Raw genomic sequence first — 15659 nt, 5'->3', positions numbered from 1 at the left:
ACGCTGTCCCCGAAGCTGTCATTTGGTGCTCAATACTCACATGAAGCACGTTCGTTCACACATGATTGACATTCAAAAAGAAAAACATAAATATTGCTTCTAGGATTAGCTCTTCTTTCTTTGAATCAAGTTATTTGAGATTGTTAAGCAATATCATTTCAGTTGGTATAAATTTCCTTATAAGTTTACAAAGTAATTTAAATACATGGTAGGTTCTCCGAGTGTTTTATATTCCAACATCAGATTCTTCTGTCCTATAGTCGTACGCAAATCCTCCATTGTGTTTAGGATCGGGACAGTCCACAACTTAACTTAACTGTATAAACATTGGAAGCTTCGCGAGTATAAATATGAATTGTGAATTATGTAAACAGTGAATGTCAAGTGTAACACTATTATGGACCGTTTACATTCCATTACTTCCCATCTGATAACACGGACGGCTTTGAAAAATATTTCACTTGTAAGAGGGGTCAAAGTTAATTGAGGTGTATTACATCGAGCCAAGTACATAATGTACAAATTGCCGAGAGCTTTCTAACAATTGGTTAGTGCGTAACGAGCTGTTCTGTTTATAGAATGTATATACGTAAGTCTATTTTAGAATTGGATTTAGGTTTTTAAGAAATATTGCAACATAATAATTCAGCGTGATCGCGCACAGGCATAACTTTCACCATGGGGCCTCTGTCTTGAAAACCATCGTTGACTCTTACAAGCTTATGCTTTAAATCTGATAAATTTATTCAATATGAAAGAGAATAGTTGCGGTAAGGAATAGAAAACGTTTCATATTTGATAGAAGTATGCCAAGCCAATCGGCAATGTATTCCCTCCGCAATGCGATATATAACCTGATAATATTTTGTAGCACACGCGTCCGCGATGTTCTTGTTGGTGAACATAATTATTGATGTAAAACCTCTTGTTTTAATAATTAATTCTAATTAAATAATAATATCCCAGAGAGAATTCTTGGCATACAGTGCGTTTATCCAAATACCGGTAACATTTATACATCAAAAGTAGTCTTTTTGTTTGTTTTGGGGGAAACGGCACCGCCATCAATGTTTGTTTCAAATCAAAAATAGGTTACGCGATTAATTTAATTATAAAATCACGAAAATCACTGATCTTATGTGGGTTCGTTCGTGGACATGCACGTATACGGATCGTTTGTTGCTTAAATGTTTCGAGATCAAATTTTGGATATCAAATAAATTTTGGAATATTTTAACTAAACGGGGGAAAATGGAATATTTAGACCTACATTAATATTCATTCGTAATGTTATCCTTGTTGGCAACAAGGTTGCAAAGTAATTGGAAATATTTCAAATTATTTTGGTAAACGTGATTAAGTATCTACAATTCTTAGAAGTTTATGATTATTACACAAAGAATGAGTACATAAGAAATCATGCCGGTAGTTCGCATGAAATAGCAATGCAAACTACAGTAACTGATGCGTTCATATGCCTCAATAAGCATGAAGACACAGTGAGCCCTTACCATGGACCTACCACGCTCTATACATGAAAACATTTGACGCATTTATGCAGTGGTGTAACGCAGGGGGAACGGGGCTTCACGTCATCATGGCACTGAAACCGTTGTTTCAGCAAGTTGACGCTGAGCCCAGAGTTAAAGTTTCACTTAATGTAGACCTAAGTTCAGGGACTTAATCAGTTTTAGAATATATTACTATGTAAATGTGATTTTGTATCAACAATTTTTGCTATTTTAAAACAGTACGTTTAAGAATGGGCCAGCTTACATGTACCCGTTAAAATTTGCACCATCTTCTAGAAGTGACGTATTCAAGAAGGAGCTTATCCGTATCCTATAGCCTTTACTCCGAAACAGAGTTGTAGTGTTCCGGAAAAAATCTGTATACAGATATCACATTACATTCAGAATTGTTATTATGCAACAAAATGTTAACCAAATTGGTAGAAATGATCGAGTAGTTATAAATCATTGTTGGGAATGGCAGTTGAAAGAGCGAGAGTGGCGTAGTCGTGTAGTTATTTTAAATCATGCGTTCATGTTACTTAGCAATAGTTAGTTATTTTAAATCATGCGTTCATGTTACTTAGCAATAGTTAGTTATTTTAAATCATGCGTTCATGTTACTTAGCAATAGTTGGAATGGTTGAAATAAGTCTGTGATTACCACCTCCATATTTTTATCATCGTTATGCACTGGAAAAATGTTGACCATTTTATGTGCTTTGAGAAATGTAGCTTCTCGAAGTGACCGTGAATGTAATATAGAAAACATTAAAAAATTCACAAAAAAGAAAAACGAAATGAAAAGTGCCCGAGCGTTCTAAAGTTAACGTTAGTATAGCTGGACTAGGATTACTACTGGACGCATAACCATACCTCACAGACTAACAGATACGGTAAACCATTTGTTACCGTATTTCGTAGTCTTAAATGGTGGTATGAAGATGATGAAGAAGATGACGATTTTTATGATAATGGGAAGCATCAAATCAAAAAGGAAATTAAGATTTTAGGCCTATAAGCTGGGAGGACGTCATTCAGTTGAGTCTGAGAGTTATCCTTCTGAGAGGAACATTCTGATTGGTTGAGAAAGTTGTTAACGCTACAGACAAAGCGAACAATGCTCTCATCACTATGTAATACTTTATTTTCGTTTTTGCAATTTTATTCTCAAAGAAAACAAAGTACTCGAAGATCTGCCATAAGAAACACCACACTTTACTCATATCTTTTTTAAATCCAATATATTCACTTATATAGTATGATACCCAGCAAAGGTTGAATGAAGCACAGTTTAAACACTTCTGCATCCTAGTAACCTTACGAAGGACATGCACCATTGCTTGAACTTTTGATACAAAAAACATTAACGGAACATAGTTGAGCTTTCTTCAGGCCTGCGTATCAGCATCACATTTTCCGTCCCGGAAGCACAGTGTGTTGAATTAAACCTAACCCCGAGAGAACTGTATACCAACGAGTATTGATGTCTCTGTTGGCGGCCTAGTTAAAGCCTCTTCAGTTTGTCTTTATTGTTGGTAACATTGCAAAAATTTGGAGTGAATATTTCGGTTTTTAAAATCACTCTGTTGTTGTAATGTTTCCGTTAATTGCAATCACTGATTGCGTAGCTGTCCTTTAACAACCCAAAAGGCTCTCTAAACTGTTCCCAAAAGGAATTTTGAACCACTTCAATCGTTTACGTACAACAATCTTCATCTGAACAGAACATTAAGCTGCCTTACAGTTTACGTTATCACTACAATGCCGTAGCCAGCTATTCGGACAGTCCCACATTTTTTTTTTCTAATGGGTACACAAAGGTGGGTCCACATTTTGCAAAATGGGTCTAAATTATGCAATTTTATGCATAAAATGAGCCCACTTTCTGAAAAATTGGTCCAGATTTCTCATTTAGCCTAAAATGGGTAAAATATTAAGAAAGTGGAGTCAAAATTTTAGATATTTTTGCATAAAATGGGTAAACTTTTAAGAACATGGCTCCACATTATTTTAGTTTACGCGTAAAGTGGGTCCACCCTGATATTTGTCCCGCACTGTTTGAAAATCTTGGCTACGGCATTGAATGACATAGTTTACATCACTATTGTTTGCAAGTGGTTGTAAATCAAAAGCGTTGTTCCACGATTGCCGCTTATTAAAAGTGGTAGGCCTATAGCATAAATTCCGTGCACAAAAATAATAAAATAAGAATACTAATTACTATAGAATATTTGATTGAGATCGTAGGCCTATTAGCCTATATACAATACCAAACCAGAAAAATATGAATGTTGTTTTTAAATATAACTCAGAATAAATACTTCAATTCTAGAATACTCACATGATGCACGTAGAAGATAATGTAGATAATAATGCTGATATGTTTCCTAACGTCTCTGATAAAAACGATCTAAAGAAGTCGTTAAGATCCACTACAAAAAAACACCATTCCTCCAATGCAGGTGTACTCACAAGTGGATGGCGAGTTTTCCATATACGTACGGATAATCTGTATACGCAAGGCGATTACTCACAATGTTCTGAGATGAAACGTACAATACTAGATGAAAGATTTGCTTACAAGGTGATGACAAAAGAGGCCATGGAGGAAAGGACATGAAGTTCAAACTTGACAGGTACAGATAAGACAATAGACAAAATGATGATTCCGTCTGTGCATGGAAAAGGCAAACGTCAGGCCTAGATTATTTTTCAAGAAGTGCATTGAGCGACAGTGAACGACTGACTGTCCCTGAGGTAAAATTCATCATCATAATGTCTACGTTAAATACATTTAAAGTGGGTTTAATTAGGCTCATCAGAAAACGTAAAATTTATTAGCAACAACTCTGTAAATATATAAAACGCATATGTTTCCTGAAAAATATCGCAAAATCATTCTAAATTTCCGATTCAGGGGTACCACATGACCTTAGTCCGGTAATATTTTGCCCGTCATATCGCACTTGTAATATAACGCAACCCCGCACAATCTCAGGATTAAACACACGAAAGGTGCGGCCAACCAAACAAGAAACAGTGATGTTGTACAACGATGTTTGTCTTCTTTTCGGAGGATGGTTGTTTTACAATATTACAACTGGAACCGATAAAAATGATTAGAATAAATTGCCTACAAATTTCCGAACACTTATCCCAAACTGATGCCATATTTTTTTAGAAATTGGATAACGATGGGCAGAAATAATGGATCCTGACCAATTCAGCCTTCAGGTCAATGTGTCTTCAACTTATCATCACATTAATGAATCGATCGGAACATTGTTGCAGGAACTCTTTGAACCATTGAGGGCCTAGGCACATTAGTGTGTACCTGCGAGGCCAACTAAGCTGGGTCAACCTGTTTGGTTTATGTTCTTTTAAGTTCTCCTGTATGACATGTTCTTCTGATCCTAATCTAATAGACTCAACTCGCCTATAAAAAATAACATTATAATGTTATTACATCCTAATAACATTATAATGTTCTTTTACACACTATGTTTATGTGAAAAAGAGAATTTCTGATATGTTCCATGGCATTTTATTGATGGTAATGATAAATAAATACGGTAGCCTTTAATGGATGAGAGGTGGGCGTCAGCATTTATATGCGTGCGTGGTTGAAGGTCGGTATAACGCACGAGACAGACCTAAAACAGATAGATCAAACATGATAACAGAGTGCATAATAACAGGCCCGGCAAGTAGCACACTTGCATGTAACACTCCAGCTTGTAGAATAACAGAATTTCTTTTGGGTGAGTGGAGCTTACTGTGATTTCACTTCGCTATAGATGACGATGATTGGAATGAATGATAGAGAGGTGCTAAACGGTTGTGTCTTTAAAATCTGTATTCCTGCATTCTTTCACGAGACGTGTGCCAGTCTTATTTCAAATAGCTAATGCGATTTGACTGTATGTTAAATTGAGTCACTAAGTACCTGTGTATAAGGAAGGGGACAGTCACCCCAACACAGCACGCGGCGGAAATCGCTCAACCAACATCTAGTTTTCGTCGCTTAAGTTGGAAAGGTTCCAGCAATCGACGAAATTTGCGATTAGAAGCATGCACCGGAGACATTCTATGAGATGAGACATAATTTCACTCAAGGGGAAAATTTAATCCTAGAGGATTTTTATGTGGATAATTTAGTAACATTTTGAAAGATCGACGGCAGCAGGTTGTATAGCTCTCAGCAGGAAAGGGAATTCCCCTTGATGGAGCGCATTACGCGAACGCGCATTACACTTTTGGGATAAATGTAAAGTCCAAAAGAATTGTTTCCCTTGACAAATTTAATAAAATATTTGCGCAATGGATATAATTTAATTTGAAAACATAAATATCAAATTGAATTAACATCATCAATAAGCAACTGGGGGTATTTTGCAAAGACAAAATAATTGAGTTCGGACATTATTGCTGTCCATTGTAATTGAAAACATATTTGATTCGATCAAATCAATTTAATACGGTACCGATAGTTATTGAACTGCAGGAATATGTCGTGAATATTATTCCATTAGTTCTTGATAAAGCATTTTCTAAACAACCGATAATGATGAAAGCCAGATTAAATTCTTTGAGAACAACCGATGTTTAATAGGCGGGTGTCTTAAAAAACGATGGTATTTATGGGCCTATATTAAGTGATAGATAAAAATCATAATTACAAATTTTATGAAAAGACGAGATCAAATTTAATTCACTTCATAATCGCACGGAGAACACATTAAAGTTTTTTTTCAGAACTGGTAATTCATTTGAAACTTTTTTTTTTGGATACAGATAGAGTTTCATCATTAGCAATTAAAATGATTATTGAAAGTTAGTGTACAATGCTGGAAAGATAATCAGTGGAGGGAATTCTCCATTAAATAACATTTTTATCACTTCATCTTAATTATGAAACTATGTAACCATTACTAAAACACATTGCCTATATTAACGTTGTTATCTTCCAGGCTACGGATCTCTAGGTGGTCTGCACTTTAGTTTGATAAACAACATCGGAAATGTAGGCCGACAATTTTACAGAAAATCACGTTTAAAAAACACAAGAGTGTTTCTAATTTTGAAACATGAAAACAAATAACTAAAAAACAAATTATAATTTGTTGTTTTCGTTTTTGTTCACATAAAAAAAAATATTTTCCAACAAATTAAAGTCCCATTACTTTAATGTTATTTAGTTGTTAGCAGATAAATGTAATAAAAATAGGTCTAATATTAATGTATAATAATAATTATTATTACAACAGACGGAATTTTAACTCTTGATCAGTAATAGTCAGAAATTAGATTTAATTATTTGGCGACTTGGCGATTGCTTTTGATATAATTTTGTGTACAGTACCGATACCGTATTTCAATCATGTCAAGTTTTCACGTCATTGTTTGAAAGTGGTCACTCCGCTGATGGTATACGTATCGACCGACAGTAGCCCTTTATATCTCCATTATAAACAAATACGTACAGTGTAGTTTTAGTTTGTGTATGGTGTTTTCAAGATTATTGTAACAAACGGAAAAAACTAATAGGTCTAACCCAAGATGATTTTTTTTAGGCTAGATAAAATTATATTGAGAAATCTGATAAAGGTTTGAGAGTATTATAGACTGTCCGAGCTATAACTCAATTATACATGTCTCTACCAATCATTTCCTATACTACCTAACATACTATACCACTCGTATGGCATCTGCGTCTACTTTCCAGCTACTAAATCAATAATAAAAAAAAAATAAATAAAATATATATATATATATATATATATATATATATATATAATAAAAATAATTATATAGTTAATATAGGCCTACGAGGAAAGGTATTCCTTGATATCAAGAAAGCGCTTCCGAATTGGGAACTAGATTTAGGCGCTATACAAATATTGGTTTGGATTGGATTAGCTGCAATTTTAGACATTTTCCATGAACACTATTGATCCTTAGAAATATACAATCAAGAGCCAAGTGAGCTCGGACGTGCACCGGATGTATGTATGTATGGGTTTTAATTACAAGATAAATCAGTGCCCAACTACCGCAATGTCCACATTGCCTGTCATAAACCAGTCCTCCAATTATTGTTTATTGCTATGTTGCTTGAAACATTAAACATTTTACCATAAGTTTTCCTTAATATCTCCAGATATATTGTTTAGGGGTTGCTATAGTAGATGGTTGCTATTCCCATCAATTTCTATTTGTGGAGGTGATGGTTTCAGGAAATAACTGAATAACTTCTAACTGGTTAGTGACATTAAATTCCGGCCATGGTCAGTCTGCTGTATTAGAGTTTTAATTATTACATATCCTGAATTCCATGATATGCATTCGTGCTTATTTATAGGCCAACTGATCAAGCTGGTTGTTTCATGGAAGACGACTTTCGTGTTACAGTCCTGGGGTTACAGTATTAACTAAAATTGATCCACTTACGACACCTGTCCAACACAAATCCATCATAGGACAATGTCAAGGCGATACAATACGTCCCCCGTGACATTTGTACTGGTCATTCAGTTACATGTCACCTGTCGTCTCATATAAGAGGCACACTTTCCTAAAGTGTATATAAGCAAAACGTGTAGACCTATTCTCTTGCGGGCAACGATGCACGCGTACGTCACCCACAGATCGTGGTGTGCGGCGTCGTGGTATTGCACCGTTGAAAAAAACATCGAGGATCGAATGTTCAATACTGTCATTTTAAAGGAGTATTTCCCTGTTGTTAAAGTGAGTTTATACCTTAATCTGCAGTAAGTTCGAAAAATTGGACCATCAGCAAAAAACTTGCGCAGAGTGTGTGACGGACTGCCAAGTAATTTTACTTAGGTACTTGCGATTTTATATATTTATTGTAAATACAGTAGGATAAGGCCCCATATTGTCATTGTCTATAAAATTTACATGGAGGCATGGGCTTATCTCCGTGAATGGAGCAAGGTTATTCAAAATTTGACTCTTGCTTAGCAACGGAAATTAATAAGTTAAATGTTTTATATTTTTCTGCTTTCTGAACAGCATTTGGACAGCATCGCAATCCTTTCTACACACACACACACACTCACCACCACCCCACAAACACAGATGGGAACAGTAGTGTGTAGCCCACCGGAGAGCTAGGTGTGAAAGGGCCCCAGTGCAATATTAATTGCCGGGCCCTTTGATGTGATAGGGGAATTCCCTAAAGTTCATCGTAAGAAGTGCTTCTTTTACCCCCTATTCTGAAGGCCTAGGCTATAGTAATAAATACTGATGATAATCTGATTCGTAACTATGGGTATATTCGGTCTCAGTTTTCTAAACCTGGCCTAATCAAGAAAATTGGTGGCACACAAAGTTCAACAATTGCAGTGGCAGGTCAGAGAATTCAAAATAGAAGGGCCAGTGAGGGACTTTTTCAAGTGGAGGGTGAAGATCGCCTCAGTCCCACCATGGTTGGGGCTGAGGTAAAAAAAATTATGATTATAGCACCTGTAGATGGCCGGAAATGGCACTCTCTAAATTTTAATAGGCCTATAATTCCCATTTTTTGTCATTTCTTTTAGAATTGTTGAAAATCATTAGGGGGTGGGGCACAGTACCGTATATCAATAATTACTCCTTTATCAATAATTACTTCTCTAAAAACCGAATATTACTGAAAGGCCCGTTGGCCGTATTATTCTTCAAAAATATTAAGTTGAAAATTACTTTTTAGGTTTATTTATGAATGGGGCCCCTAATAGATCTGGGCCCCAGTGTTTTGTACTGGCTGCATTGCCAATCGCTACGCACTGGTGTAGCCTATATATCATAACTTTCTACATTCTCCTAGAAGGGCCCCTGGGCTGCTGCCCTGTTGAAACGAGTTGACTTTATGTAGAAACGCAACCAGTGCATTACCGATAAAAGTTTATGAGCTACCCCAGCCTTTCAAAGTTCAATGAACTACGGTATACGGTAATCATCACAAACAATCGTAAAATACAACCAGGGAACAGTTGTAATTTGACTGTTCCCTGATAGAACCTATATAGGCCTAAAAGGTAGAGTTCATGATCTTAGAAGGGGTGCAGTGTGGAGATGGTAAGAAGCATTGGAAATACTAATAATCAAGGTGAAATGTGATAGGCCTATAGGAATACGGACAGAGGAATGAATGAACGAATGGACAGAGGTGGAGAGGAGACGTTACGACATTACGGTATACTATTACGTTCTTAAATATTTTAAATTTCTTTCTTAAATATTCTGTAAAATACCTTTTCAGTAATCAAAGTAATGCGAGACTGGAGAAAATAATTTTCTTTAAGGCGTTTTATAAAAAAATATATAAATTGTACTTGTAGAAAACATACTGACTAGAGAGGACGTTTTGTTAATATAACTCTTGGTGGGTTGCTACAAATTCTATGAGCAAGAAGTTAGCTTTAAAAATAGAGGTAAATTCTATTTCTTTGCACGGCTCTAGTATAGTTTATTTAAAAATAAAATCATAGGCCAACATTATTCAAAATTGAATATCCTAATGTGAATATGCATCGAATAGCTACATGTTTTTATTTCAACTTTCTTTTCATTTTCAAATACATTCTTTAACGCAACATTCTCCAGGGTTTCAATGCCGGATTATGATTTTAAAAGTATATTTAATAATATTATGATGACGTAGGTCTATACTTAACGAAGTTAACTGATTAAAATTCTTACGTCTAGCATGCGTCTAGCCATGGAAATTAGGATGCCTGTACCGTTTCGTTCGACAAGCGACTCATATGTTAGATAACATTATTGCATTTGAAATTCTGACGGACTTATTTAATTTTGCTCAAGTACTTTTTGGAACGAAATCAATCCCAGATTTAACTTGACATTTTCAAGAACGAATTAACAGTGAGAGAATATTATGAGTTATTTATAATAGGAATGTGTTATGATACCATACATTAATATTATTCGTGTGTTATTCTCAGACTTGACTGAATTTGATAAGCGTGCTAATAAGTAAAAGTCAAAACTGCATGAGTTAAGTTAACAACATACTGCATAAAACACTCATATATACATCATTATTCCTAATAAAAACAAAATATTTTATGGCTAAATACACCGAACAGTGTAGGCATAGGCCTACAGAGGCTAAACTGCGTCCATACAAACGCCAAAGGTACCGTGTTTAAATCATCCTCACTGAGCTCCCCTTCCAGCAATTACATCAAAAGATGAAAAAAATCTTTCCTCCATGGTTACACTACTGTTGCTAACTACCGTACCCGGTACTAATATGCTATTACGGAAAATAACTCTTACCTCGACTTTTCAGCAGATCCCATGATAACATTTCATTACAAATCCAAGTAGAGTTCAGTTAGTATTGTCAATATCGTCAATACGATAATTTGATATAATAATTTCGTTATATTTATAATGTTCTTTTTTTATTATCCCGTCAGCATTAACGCTAACACTACCGTTTCGCGCTTACCATTCCATCTGACGTACTAAATTCAACTTTTATTTTTTGGACCACTGGATCACTGACGCGTAATTCCACGATACAGCTTGTCTCCATTGATCAGATTGAGTCCAAGCCCGGTGTGACGACACAACAAGAACTACAACATCGTGGATCAGATTCTACCGTTTTAATAATAAACAATATTAAAAGATACCATGTGAATATTAATGCGGGCGATGGATTGCAAGTAACGCGGGATTAACAGAGCCAAGAATAGATTCGCTGGGGACTGTTTAGGGCTTCTCGCTAAAATGAACCCGATTGCTTGTTATTATAGTATAGATCCACGCCTCGGTGTTTTTATTCTTGTATGTTGACTCGTCTGCATGAAATGACGTTTTCTGTACGTTTGCAGGATCTTAAAAGTTCACATAGACTGTGACTCGGTAAATTTCATTAGCTACTGAGAGAACACTGTCGTACGTACCGTATAACTTTCAAACAGACTGATTCTCTATTTCCTTTAGGCAACATTCGTTCTGCTACGCCTGTTAAAATTTCAAATATGCCCTCATGCTTGTCATCTTTAATCGGATGATCAAAAGTTCATCAAATCGCATTTTAGGCACTCTATTCGTTTCCTATACGCGACTAATAATGCCTTTGGCACGTGACAGCGCAATGTAAGCTATATAAATCTTATACAAAAAATATCTGGTATAAATCAAATTATTCACCATAAATCATCAATTACATTTTTATGACGGTTAACAACCAGTATATTTTACTGTCTGATTTAGAACCACCAATTTTTTCAAATTAGCTTAAATGTTTGTAATAGGCCACTTCCCATAAATCGTACCGTAATTCTTAATTTCCAAAATCGATTAATTTCAGGTCCTTAAACGATCATTTTATGGAAAGAAGTCGAAATACATATTTACTAACGGTTTATTTTAATCTATCGGCAACGGGTGTAGACGACGAGACTGGTTATTATTTATTTATTTATTTATTGACCTTATATAATCGCGGAGCCATTAAGAGTGTTGAAATGTAGGTGGTAATCCGTATGATATGTTAGACTTGATGGTGTTTAGCAAACGGGAACAAGTTAAGATAATGTATAAGCCTGTTATAATCGCACCAGTCAGTGGAATAAAGATCAATATTATTTAATAACATAAACTACAATGCAGTTAATTGAATATCGGTGCGTATCGTACCGTATTAGAAAAACACGCAAAGCAACAAATAATTTGAAATTAACATCTTACATCAAATCAATATTAAACATTATGAAGGAAAGCAATCTACAATGTTTATATATTATTATAAGCAGGCTTAGGCCAGGCCAAATAATTGACTAAATATACAATAATCAATATTAAAGCTTATGGGTTAACATAACTACCCAAACTACGTCTTTACCATGTGAACCAGGGCCGTATCTGGATTGCCATTGGGGAGGGATTGCGGGGTTGTTGCAAACATGAACCAACTGGATATACTAGAATTCCAGATACCACAGGTACTTGGTTCAAATCCAAAGAACTCAAAATAGGGCATATCTTTAAAAAAAAAGTTTGATTGTCAGTAAAAGACTAGGCCTACGTATTATTGGAAAGGCTACGAGTCTATCGCCGCATGACCAGTACCCCGTGTTGTTTTTCAGGGAACCTTCTCTTATCTGTTTGGAAACCTGTAGTACTTGTCTGAGAGCATCAGGAGAGAAGAAATTCGGCCAATTACAACCACCGTACAACGGACAATGTGTATAATTGAGATTAATTTACTTATTGCATCTTTCTTAAAATACTAATGTGAAAATTGAATGCAAATTGGAAATTGAATACGGTACAACTAAAAAAAGCTAACCAAATGCTGTTCATCAGATGAACAAATCGCTGAGCCGTGGATGTAAAGGCCTGTTGCGACACAGTGCATTCTGGCAAAACTCATGCAGGTTATTATTAACGTTTTAAATAGGTCCTAAACTTCAATGTACTGAATATATAAAATGTATCTATGATACACGACGACAATTATGCTAAATAGTTTCGTAACAGTTAAATAGCCTATTAATATTTCCTTGCTAGACAACATAGGTGAACTTGTTAGCAATTAGGTTCTGTTTAAACTAGATTAACAGTTCGTCATTCGCTCACTACGCATTCCATCTCCACAAAAAATGAAATGCTTTAATCTAACAACGGCGAAGTATACGATCATTGAATAATTTGATATTCTTGATAATAGGCTGTCGGTACTCACAAAAAATATGCATGTCTTCCTGTTCATCGTGGATAATAATATTAATGCATTTTAGAAAAATACCTGTTTTATACCTTACAAAATGATTTAGAGTAAAATGTGAACGATATCAAATTCAAATTTTAGTCCTAACCCAATTTTGTGTCCCCATTCTGAAACACTTTGCGGAGGCATTCCCGTGAACAACAAATAGGCTCACACTGGTCACAGGCACTGGTCAGAACAGAAGATTATGCATTTTTACACGAATAGGCTATAGGACATGTTGACAGAAAAATTGCCTTAGGCCAAGGAACAAGTAATAAAAGTGCTGGCTTTGCTTGCCAAGTATCCTCATGATACCGGCCTTAAAATCAGGAATATATTTCTTGTTCATAAAATAATATTCAGCAAATTTGATAGTTTGCTTGTGAATCGATCGATTAATGAGAATACTTAATGGTTTACCTAACCTTTTAAATAGGTTGTAAACTGCCAAATTGCCCATTGAATTTACTGGCATTAATTTTAGATATTAAATTCTTTGTGATGGTCCGACTGTGACTGCCTAAATTTCTATTGTATCACCACGCTTTTTATTAGGCTTACAGTATTTTCATGAGTAGCCCATACAAAAATCTTGTTTAAATAATAGATCAATCTGAATTCAGATAATGGCTGCCAAATAAAAATGTTTTCGTCCGTGTTTTTCCTGCAAATTATGGCCAGCACACGCACGCATTTCATTTTCCTCGGAGTTCGATGTACTCTCGGATAGACTAGTTGCTAGCGATAAATAAAAAGAAAAAAAAAACATCGTAGCGGTATTTTAATTTTCAAGAATAGCCACGTATGTGTACGCTAATAATTGGATAATACGGTAAATAGTACAGTATTCTAGCGTATAGGAGACCATGGCTTGATTTAGCTGATCGATGTGACAAATGTCAATATTGGGAAAGAATGTCGCGACTAGTGACGAACACATTGTGATATGAATGCCACTATAGTGACTGATGCCACTTACGAATGCCAATAATGGTGACGAATGTTAATACCACTTATTGGTGGTTTTCTTAAGTAAGCCTATATTTACCTGTCTCTTATACTATGAAAATCAAATGAAATGAATGAAACAAAAACATCCATAGATTCATTTGCATCGCACCGCAGATTTACTTTAATGCACCGTTATTCTCAAGGATCCCCAAAGGAGCCATTCTACACCTATTTTTAGATACCAAAACAACTCCCAGAGAATACAACAGTGAGGGATCGCTGAAGCACAAACACAATACGCGCCAGCAAGCAGTGACAGCGGCGAATAATGGCACAATTAAGATTAACCTGGATAGTTATAGTGGCTCCTTACTCAATTTAATATTTAATGATTACAGGAGAAATGTGAACACCGTGACATTTTATTATTTCAGGAGGAATATTATACTAAATTTGTTTTTTAATGGTCTTCATTATATTATAGCTATCTAGCCAGGCTATAGTTTTATATAAGTGGTCGGGTGTCCAGAACATGGGGAATGGGGCTGGAGTAACGCTAATTTGGCTGTGAATGACACAATTATCAAATCACTTATTAAAATAACTTTCAAATGGAACTAGGCCTATACTAAAAACGTATCCTTCAAGGGATGCTCTCGCCCTAGCAAACAATATTATAATCGAGTAGAGTGGTTTCGCGATTGTGCATTCAACAAGCGATGAAATCAAGTAATTAATCATTACGGACACTGTCACTACTCACATATATCTATAATTTCGATCCTGCTAACTTTTTTATTCGAACATGTCATAAGTAGTGAATACCGTATACAGCTGTGTTGTTGAACCCCCCGGAGGCCAACAGTTGTAGCAAAATTCTGGTGACAAATTAGCTTTAATCACCAGCGCGTTGGATACGGTAAGTGACGAGTGGACTAATGGAACATTCACCAAAAGGCCTATTATACAGGTTCAAAATAATTTTGTGCAGTTATACATAGGCCTATATCGTTTTCTTTAGACAAAGAAGGCTTCAGACAATGATAAAGACTTATAGACCTGTCTATAATGCCTCATCGAGAATTTTAGCCCGTAGCAGTTTACACCTAAGCAAACAATAACATTAACGTATTTGTATAGCTTGTGATTAGAGCCTGGATATTCCAGTAACTCAATGGGTAGAGCGAAAGTTTAGACATAAAACAAAACAATTCAAATACGATACGGAGATTCAGAAAAAAAAGAAGGCGTAACCGAGTTGCTTTTAAAAACAATACTGTAATTTGACTGTCTGGAAGTTTCATTAAGTTAAAGTGTTATGTTCAATTTGGTATAAAAAGGATTCTTTATTGATATTGACGTTAATACTGTGATTATCATTATGTTAGTGTGGATCTTAAACGCTAATTAATCGCAATCTACACGTCAAGAGGCCTACT

General features: G+C 35.4%; 1 protein-coding gene across 1 annotated transcript in view; it reads right to left on the bottom strand.

The window, feature by feature from the left end:
* The window catches only part of LOC117119877 (thrombospondin type-1 domain-containing protein 4-like), a 31204-nt gene extending 19857 nt beyond the window's left edge, over window positions 1–11347 (bottom strand). Inside the window, exon 1 of the mRNA XM_033264861.1 lies at window positions 10821–11347. Within this exon, the coding sequence (XP_033120752.1) occupies window positions 10821–10843 (23 nt within the window). The 5' untranslated portion in view covers window positions 10844–11347. The remainder of the gene's footprint in view (window positions 1–10820) is intronic.
* Between the last annotated feature and the right edge of the window lie 4312 nt (window positions 11348–15659).

This window comes from Anneissia japonica, unplaced genomic scaffold, assembly GCF_011630105.1.
Source record: "Anneissia japonica isolate Jap-2015-1 unplaced genomic scaffold, ASM1163010v1 scaffold724_len3256291_cov202, whole genome shotgun sequence".
Classification (NCBI taxonomy): domain Eukaryota; kingdom Metazoa; phylum Echinodermata; class Crinoidea; order Comatulida; family Comatulidae; genus Anneissia; species Anneissia japonica.
Note: the sequence above shows the minus strand (reverse complement) of the source record. Positions and strands in the feature narration are given on the sequence as shown.